At 40.7% G+C, this 9,503-nt stretch overlaps 1 protein-coding gene across 1 annotated transcript in view; it reads left to right on the forward strand.

Moving 5' to 3' along the window:
- The window catches only part of METTL15 (methyltransferase 15, mitochondrial 12S rRNA N4-cytidine), a 205,882-nt gene extending 198,235 nt beyond the window's left edge, over positions 1-7,647 (forward strand). Inside the window, exon 6 of the mRNA XM_066582204.1 lies at positions 6,892-7,647. Coding sequence (XP_066438301.1) covers positions 6,892-7,331 — 440 coding nt within the window. The 3' untranslated portion in view covers positions 7,332-7,647. The remainder of the gene's footprint in view (positions 1-6,891) is intronic.
- The last annotated feature ends 1,856 nt before the right edge of the window (positions 7,648-9,503 follow it).

Genomic DNA, 9,503 nt, shown 5'->3' on the forward strand with positions numbered 1-9,503 from the left:
TAAGAACCACCTCACCCCCTGAAAATAAGACACTATGCCTCTTTTGGGGGCAAAAATCACTGATAATCATGATAATGGTGCTGTTTACTACATCTAGATCCTTGTGTGGCATAGAGTGTTAAGGCAGCAGAAATGCAGTCCTAAGCTTGCTCATGACCTGAAGGTTGTGGGTTCAATCCCACAAATGCAGTCCTAAGCTTGCTCACGACCTGAAGGTTGTGGGTTCAATACCCGCATGGTTCGGAAGCCAGCTCAAGGTCGACTCAGCCTTCCATCTTTCCAAGGTCGGTAAAATGAGTACCCAGCTTGGTGGAGGGTAATAAATAAATTACTTGAAAGTGCTGTGGAAATAGGTTGGCGCTATACAAATAATAATATTTATTTTTTATTTATATCTGTACAGTAAAAGGATTCATTAGCCATTCTCTTACATCAAACTGTATAAGTTGTTGTCCAGCATTAAAAAAAAAACATATCTACTTTCTTCCAAAAAAACAGTGCCACATCTGTCCACAGTTAGTGTATTGTATTGGTATTGTGTGGGTCTGACACAACCCTACTATGATGTCCAGGGGCGTAGCTAAAGGGTGAGGTGCAAGAAGATCAGTTTGGGACCCTCTCTCTACTGCTCCTCATGGCTGCTGCCTGTAATCTTCCTGAAACATTTTGCTGCATTGATGGGTCTCTTAAGTGGCCCAATGATACAGAACTAACAGCAAGGGACGCTGCTATAGCTTTAAAAGATTAAGTGCACAAGCTTTGAAACACATGCATCACCCCAGCTCTACCAAAAGAGAAGAAAAAAAATAAAGCATACTTTAATTGGCATCATCCGATTTTTGGTTTTCTTCTTTCTGACCATTATGACATGCTCTTCCTGTCCAGCTGCTACCAACTCCTGTCAGTGCTAATTACAGATTATTAGCGCACCCCCTGTTGTCTCCAACAGTTGCACTGTGAGACACTGTATGTCCCCACAGTTACAATTTGCCACCCCACCCCCAGTTAAATTGCTCCTCCCTTTGCATCTTCCTTATTTCAGTCATAGCAGTGGTCCCGGATTTCTGCTTCTCGCATGCTACTCTTCAACTTTGCAGTTGGGTTTTACTCTGTCTCTCTTATAGGCTCCACAACACAAAGACCCATATTCCAGGGGCCTGTGTGTCATACCATCGTGTAGCACATGCATGCCTTCCTATTCAAGTAATATGGCTTTTTCAATATAGGACACCAGTATTGAAATATAGTGCTGGATCAGTATTTTCTACCTAATTTTCAATTTGCCGGAAAAATAACAAAATTGCTTAAAAATAGACAACTCTCTTCCTCGGAATTTATTGTCTCAGCAAAAAAGTAAAACAGACTCACCTGGTGTTCAGGAAACACCCACCAGGATGTTACTGTCTTATCAATAAGCCTACAGGGCCTTCCAAAAGAAGTAACAATTCCTCAATCAGCTGAAAATCTGAGGTAGGTAGGGCCCTGATCAAGATCACAAAGGCCCAGGCTGATTTGGGTATTTGATCCACATGAACACAGATAAAGAATGAATACCAGCATTCGGGAATGGCCTCACCCATAAAGTCTAAATAGGATGAGTATGTAAAGGAAACGTATTTCTCTGTGGGGGCAATGGCATTGTCCACATACCTCCTTCCTGGAATGTGCTTATTGTCTGTTTCTATGTGTATCTATCTGCTTATATGTGAACTAAATGCAAGTCAGTAACTCAAACTGTCAGGTTGGTCTTGTTTGGAAAATCTTTCTTGAAATATCCTTTTTTGGCATTTTAGTTTAATGTAAGGAGGTCACTTCTACCAGTTACCTGTAGTGGAGAAATACTACCAAGAGCATCTGGAGGATCCGACAGTCATGCATAGTGTTGAGCAAACCAAAACATTAGAACACTATTTCAGGTTGAACTTCGAATAAAGTTTGATTCAGCAAGAACCCGAACCTCAGGCAGTTTGTCTCAGCCAGACCTACTAAAAAAAGAAGGAAAACTAATCTTTTCCTCCTTATTTTTCCTTTTTTCCAACTTTAGTTTTTTTGTCTTTTTTTGTTACCTTTGCATTCTAGACAGCTCAAAATTACTAAAATTCACTGCTAGGAAACCTAAGAGTGTTCTGCAGGGATTTTATGGCTCTTAGATAATGTCATGCACCAGCTTTAGAGCTATTGGTCAAGTTCCAGTTCGGTTCAAACTAATTTAGACCAAAGCAAATTAGCCAACCAATCAAACCAAACTTCTCAAGAGTTCGCTCATTACTAGTCATGCATTACACAGACAGCACATTAATTTTAATGGCTTCTATGTAATGTACCATTTCTGTTTACATTCTTTATTTATGTAATTTGGGGAGGGTACAGAGAAGAACAAGGAGAGTGTTCAAAAATACGTGATGTTAATGCAAGCTTTCGATCCTCAACGGACCCTTCGTCCGGACGGTGTCTTAGGACACAGCAGGAGCGCGGAGAGGTGAGTATATGTCTATTTATCATACTGTATGTATAAGGGCTTTTACATGGAAGCTAGCTACAACTCGGACTACTCCAAGCTACAACTTCGACAACCCCTTTAATGTTTACAGATTGTTAGAAATGTTACATATTTTAATTATAATCAATGCATCATATTTGATTGATAGGTAAAAAATGAATAGTAAAAAGCAAATTATTTAATTGCAGAGAAAAAAATAAGGTAGTCTGCACTCTGATATATAAGGTGATTTTTTACCCCACTTCTCACCTTGTAAACTATGATAACTTAAAACAAATACTGTAATGTTTTTTTGTCCCGGATTTTCAATAGTTTCAACCTTTGTAACATATTTAAATATATACATACATCCTTAATAAGACACGTGTAAATAAATCTTGGTATTTGTATAGCGCCAACTTATTCCGCAGCGCTTTCAGGTAATTATTACTTATTACCCCCCACCAAGCTGGGTTCTCATTTTACCGACCTCGGAAGGATGGAAGGCTGAGTCAACCTTGAGCCAGCTACCTGAATCATACGGGGATCGAACTTGCAACCTTCAGGTCGTAGGCGAGGCCCATTTTTACTGTCTACATACAGTAGTTTTATTTGATATCTTTTTTGTGTGGAGTATTACATCATATACATTTGACACATAAACAGTCACATGTGCATACGATGGCTCAGGAATGATACATGAAGAGTTAATCTACTCACCACTATTTATATTTTAGACCTCAACATCTCGGTTATATGTTTTGGATTCTGTGCCAAAAGTAGCTGAATTCTTTATTTACTATAAGGCCTAAGTGATCTTTTTGTGTTCTTTCATTTATTGGGCTCTTTTTGGTTATTCTTTCTGGACATTGCTAGTTGTAATATCAGAAAATTGAACTTTGACACTAATGAATAGAGATGAGCGAGCACGCTGGGTAAGGTCAGTTACTCGAGCGAGCCTCACTCATCTCGAGTAACTGACTTCTCTGAGCGTGCTCCGTACTCGCTCATCTCTACTCATGAATATTGAAGAGGTATACTTGGTCATCGAAGGACGGGTTTGGTCACTTGGAACCATTCTGTGTGCTAGATAGAACTCAGAATCACTATTTTACCACTCCAGGACTGCCCATAGGCTGTGAAAGTCCAGGCAGTCCTTATTTATCTCTGCAAGGACCTTTTAACACCTCGATATTGAGAATCCTCATAGAGCTGCCCCACTGTGCAGGTGCTCTGTTATCTTCGTGTCTGAGAACAATACGCATAGTCTGCCGGTGATGGTTATGCAAAATTTAAGTTTTGGGAATATTTTTTTCAAATTTGAAAAATTTCTACTATATCTGTAAGCCTTACATTGTCCCAAAAAAATAAAGTTATGAAATGATGCTGACGTAACACGGATATATGGTAAATGTTATATATTTATTATTTTTGTGGTATGATTATCTGTATTACAACAGAAATTGTCACATTTAGAAAAATGCAATTTTTTCCAAATTTTCTCTTAAAGGGGTTGTCTCGCGGTGAAAGCGATTTTTTTTTTTAAATGGACCCCTGCATTCTGCCCTGTGAAAAAGAAAGCATTTGTTAGTTTTTAAAAAGCACATTGCGCTTACCTGCATCAGCGTCTGCAGCTTCTTCATTTCTTCTTTTAAAGATGGCGCCGCTGGTCTTCTCCCACGGTGCACCGCGGGTCTTCCCATGGTGCACCGTGGAGTTTCTACTTCTGTCTTCCGCGTTCCACTGCTGATACAGCCACCTCATTGGTTGATCGGCACCACGTGACGGAGGCGGAGCTTCAATGACGACGCGCAGACCAGCTATCCGGCGCGCGCGGCCCCATTCACCAGGCAAGCGCGTCTAAAAACGCCAGAAGACAGCGAAATTAGACAGAGCCATGGAGACGTGGACGCTAGCAACGGAGCAGCTTTGTACATTACAAAGTGCATTAATATGGCCATACAGAAGTGTATAACCCCACTTGCTTTCACGGGACAACCCCTTTAATTTTGGACTTTTTTCGAAATAAACACAAAACAAACCAACCGAAATATACCATGGATATAAAGCAATATGTTTGACTAAAAACTATTTCAGAATCACTTGAATAAGTAATAGCATTATAAAGTCATTACCACATAAAGTGAAAATGAGAAGATGGAATAATACCTCTGTAGCGCCACTTATTGGAAGGCATCATTCCTGCAAGTCAATATTAGACTTTTTAGACAAGCCTTATAACAATGACCGGGAATTGTAAGCCAAAGCCAGAAAAACCATACAGAGAAAGCTGTTTCAGGGTTTTAGCCCCAAATCAGTGTGTAGTAGGTTTCTGGCTTGGCTAATGAGAGGTCTACACATGTGGTTCAGAAAGGGTATGTCTTCTCCTTAAGGAGAGCACCTAGAAGGTGTTTGAGGAGACTTATAAGCCTCACACTAGCCAAGAAAGAAACCTACTGCACACCGATAAGAGGCAAAAATCTCTAAACAGTTGTTTGTGTATGGTTTTTCTGGCTCTGGCGTACAATTCCTGGTCATTATTAACTTAACAAAAAAGTCTAATATTGACTTGCAGGAATGCTGCCTTCCATTAGGTGACGCTGCAGAGGTATTAATTAGAGATGAGCGAGTATACTCGCTAAGGCACATTACACGAGCGAGTAGTGCCTTAGCCGAGTATCTCCCCGCTCGTCTCTAAAGATTCAGGGGGCTGGGGAGAGCGGGGAGGAACAGAGGGGAGATCTCTCTCTCCCTCTCCCCCCCCCCCCCCCCCCCCCGCTCCCCACTGCAACTCACCTGTCACCCGCGCCGGTCCCCGAATCTTTAGAGACGAGCGGGGAGATACTCAGCTAAGGCACTACTCGCTCGAGTAATGTGCCTTAGCGAGTATACTCGCTCATCTCTAGTATTAATCCATCTTCCCATTTGCATATTTCCCAGAGGAGCATGGATGGCCTTATAAGTCTCCTGTCACATGCGGCAAGTGCTTAAAGAGGACCTGTCATGGGATAAAGTCAGCTGGGCTGGCTGCATAGGTCTGCAGCTGCATGACTATTCCCCCCACCACCTTTTTCATGCTCTCCTCAGTTTGCCTGGAAGGACTCTTGGTGCTGTCAATGTCTCATGTGGGCAGTCCACACTGCTTGCTGTCACTGAGTTTTGCCCTAGATAAAAGGAAAAGGAAATATATACCACCACTCAGAGTGGTGCAACCCAGACAGGAAATGATAAGAAATCCGAAAAAGGGGGGAATATTACTTACCTCACAAAAGGAGGGGGTAAGTAATATCCAAACTCCCTTCCTGGCATGGTGTGCCCATAGCTCAATATCACATAGTCTCAATCAAACAGACTTTAGTCATTGGTTGTACCCTCTAAATATTTTCAGACCAGAATACCGGTACCAACGATATAGATGGCAACGTGTTTCTGAGGTCCAACATAGCTTCCTTCTTCAGTCAAGTTAATTGTATAAAGACTCTCCGGCATCCTTGAGATCTATCTGTCATCCTTCGATTAGGATGTAACAGAGTGACGGGATGCCCCAATACCTATGAGGTTTAATTGAAGACTTCCCTGGCTTTTGTTGTAATGAAGGACCCCACAACTGTAGGTCTCTCTGGGATACTAGATAAGTTTGTTCTACTCTTAATTTTTTTATTATTGCCCTTAGTCCATTTCAGAGTACTGTCTCATTTGAAATGGATTTTCTTTTGTAATTGGGTACTGTAAGACTTGATTGACTGCCCAACATCACCCATTGATAGCGAGTAGCAGCAAATGCTCCTTTCCACAAAGATAACAGCTGGTGGTTATAGACACTACATTCAAAACAACGAGCTAATTACCAGGCCAGCTCTACTTTAAAAGAGTTTGTCTTTTTGCAACAAGCATTTAACAAGACTTATTTGTACGTTGGACTTTTGGGCTTTTTTTTACCAGGTCTTCATAGCAATTGGACTTATTTTTTTTGGCGGGGGGGATTTTCTCTTTATCGGTTAGCCCAGTTCACTCTTAGCATTTTGATGATGTGTTTGCATGCTGTATCCATCGTTTGGGTACAAATCCTGGTTTTGACGGCACATGAATGTTTTGTAAGGAGTAATGTTCTGAGATCTCTTATCTACTTAGAGTTAACTCTTTGTCTTTTGATGATTTTTGGTTTCCAATATTCCAAATTCCAATATCATAGATGGCCTTGAGAACAAAACCTGGCCAAAACTGTTGTAGGAGATCCACTTTTGTTGGTGTACAGATTTATCATGAGTATGGAACATTAGTTTGCTGTAATCTTGTTTGCTTGGTGATTTAATCAATTAACAGGCCAAGAATGTAAAGAAGAAAGTCATTCTTTTAGTATCTAGAAGATTCTAAGCCTTTGATGGTTTGTTTTTTTCTGGTTTGATTTTCAGGTGTTTGTCTTTATAATCGTAAAGATCTTCTCCAACGTCCAGCACATGTGGCAACCAAAACTTTTCAAGCTCTCCGTATCTTTGTGAATGATGAACTCAACGAACTCCACGCAGGACTCCAGGCAGCTCAAAAGTTTCTAAGACCAGGAGGAAGACTTGTTGCCATTTCATTTCATTCTTTAGAAGACCGGATAGTTAAGAGATTTCTGTATGGAATACCCATGGACATGAAGCCAAATCTAAGTATTAGGCAAAGGATTAGGCAAGGACATAAAGATTTTATGGAAGAAGAAGAAGAAGATTATGAAGAGTCCACAAATCCTCAGCCTAATCGGGCATGGGAAATTCTGCAACGAAAGGTTCTTACACCCAAGCACCAGGATGTTGTTGAAAATCCACGTGGAAGATCCGCAAAACTCAGAGCTGCTATAAAACTATGATAATATTGGTTTAATTACATCTTTTATAATCTGTAATAAAATGATTTAATCTTTTTAAAGACATTGGACACTTGTTTGGCTCTAGTTGTACCCTTGAATTCTTTCATCTGCCACATAGATGCATGCTCAACTGTTGCTTCATTTACGCTGCTTGTCAACACAATCATGCAGAAGAGGAGGATCAGGGAACTCGGGACCCCTGTTCTTATGATCGTGAGGGTCCCAGCCTGATCATACCTTTATCTCTTATTTGGTGGATAAGTGATACATTTTTTGTGTGGAAATACCCCTTAAATTAAAATGATTGCATCCGTCATTGTGAATTCTGTGTGTACGTTAAAGGGCTTGTCTGTTTTATACAATCTGTTGTTTGTTTGAAGTCTAATCTGGCAATAAGATGCTCACACAGAAGGCAGCACTCTAATATATACTGTATAGAGAGGTTGGTGCTGTAGTAGGGTCCCACGCCTTAAAATACCTAGCAAATCTCCACACACAACATTAATGGGGTTTTGCTATTTAAAAAAAAAAAATTCTATACTCACCTATTCCTCCCCAGACAGACTCCTTACGGCATCTTCTCCTCACTGATCTTCTCCAGTCTCCCGGGTCAGCTCACAGCAAGCCGTCCGGATCCTCTTCTCCTTGTTATGAATTGTGCATTCCTCGCATTCTTCTTCCTGCAGGTCAGTGAAAGCCACGTCCCTGTGACGTAGTGTTCACTGGCTAGGAAGGAATGCTGATCTATTGCAGAGATAGCAGGCATGTGCAGTCTCTGCAACAGCTCGGCACTCCCTGTTAGGCTGTGAATTATTGACGTAGCGTATATTGCCGGGCAAGAAGAAGACCGCCTGTGAATGTATGCTTCATCACTGGAAGAAGAACAATCGGCCAGCTGAAGGGGAGATGACCCAGAAGGACTGCAGGAGACAGGAGAAGATCGGCAGGGAGAAGATGAGGTAAGTAGACTGCCTTGGAAGAAATAGGTTAGTGTTTTTTTTGTTTTTTTTTAATGACAGAACCCCTTTAAGTTTTTAGAATGCTGTAATTTTCCAGAAGACCTTTATCAAACACTGATTTCTGTGGAGAGGAGGATTAGAGATCTAAAGCATCAATTTGGAGCAGTGGATTAGAGAACATGCAACCTCAGTTGCTATAATACAAAATCATTATCATTATAGTAACTGAGGTTGCATGATCTCTAATCTAGTGCTACATATTGACGCTGTACAAATCCTTTCTCTTCCACGGAGATCTGTGTTTCATAAAGGTCCTCTGGACCAAAACATTTATGTGAATGCCAAAATGTGACATGTGGATTGCCATTAATACATTTACAGCATTTAAAGCCAGAATAAGATGATCACAGCTTGTTCTGCTGCCTGGACTCCCTGTGATCATCTATAACTTATGAAAGAACCTGGCAGGAAAGTGTGCAGTTCCCCTGCAGCGCCACCACAGGTGAAGTGAAACATTACACAATTCCTATTGAGATTACTGGGCTGTCCGTGCTCTCAGTAAGAGAAAAAAATATATAGATATGATGCATTTTAATGCTTAACAAATAAAATTATGATGTTAACAGTGTAAGCTTTCAAAACTACTTACGACTGTTCTTCAGGCTGGTATAACCTTCCATCTGTGTGCTGTACATTCTGGTATTCTTCATTTAGGTAAAAAGACAAAAGGTTGGTACCATGCAGCCTGATGAAGACGCCTAAGTAGCCTCCAAAGCTTGTGCTGTTAACAGCATCATTTAATTTATTAGCCATTGAAGGGTATCATATCTGCATGATTTTTCTGTTTTACTGACTTATATAGTACAACAGATTTTCATTTCTTGGTCCTGTAATGTACAGACATGCTGAGTTCTCTAAAGTGTGAAATACTGTTTGCAGCCTCTCTGTTTAATAGATGGGGTCCTGGATACTTACACCCCTCTCTCCTCTGTAACCAAGAATTCCCTAATAGTGATTTTTTAATTTGTTTTACCAGATATGCCCTTTAAGACTTGGTTAGTAACTATGCTATGCTTCAACTAAAAAAAACATAACGGGAAATGTCCACATCTACTGGCCAACTTGACTGGATAGACATAATAAAGGGTCTCATACATCAGAGCCAAAAACTACAATAAATCACGACTCCAGTTAAAGCTTTGAAGTCAATCAC

This window comes from Eleutherodactylus coqui, chromosome 11 (assembly GCF_035609145.1).
Source record: "Eleutherodactylus coqui strain aEleCoq1 chromosome 11, aEleCoq1.hap1, whole genome shotgun sequence".
Classification (NCBI taxonomy): Eukaryota; Metazoa; Chordata; class Amphibia; order Anura; family Eleutherodactylidae; genus Eleutherodactylus; species Eleutherodactylus coqui.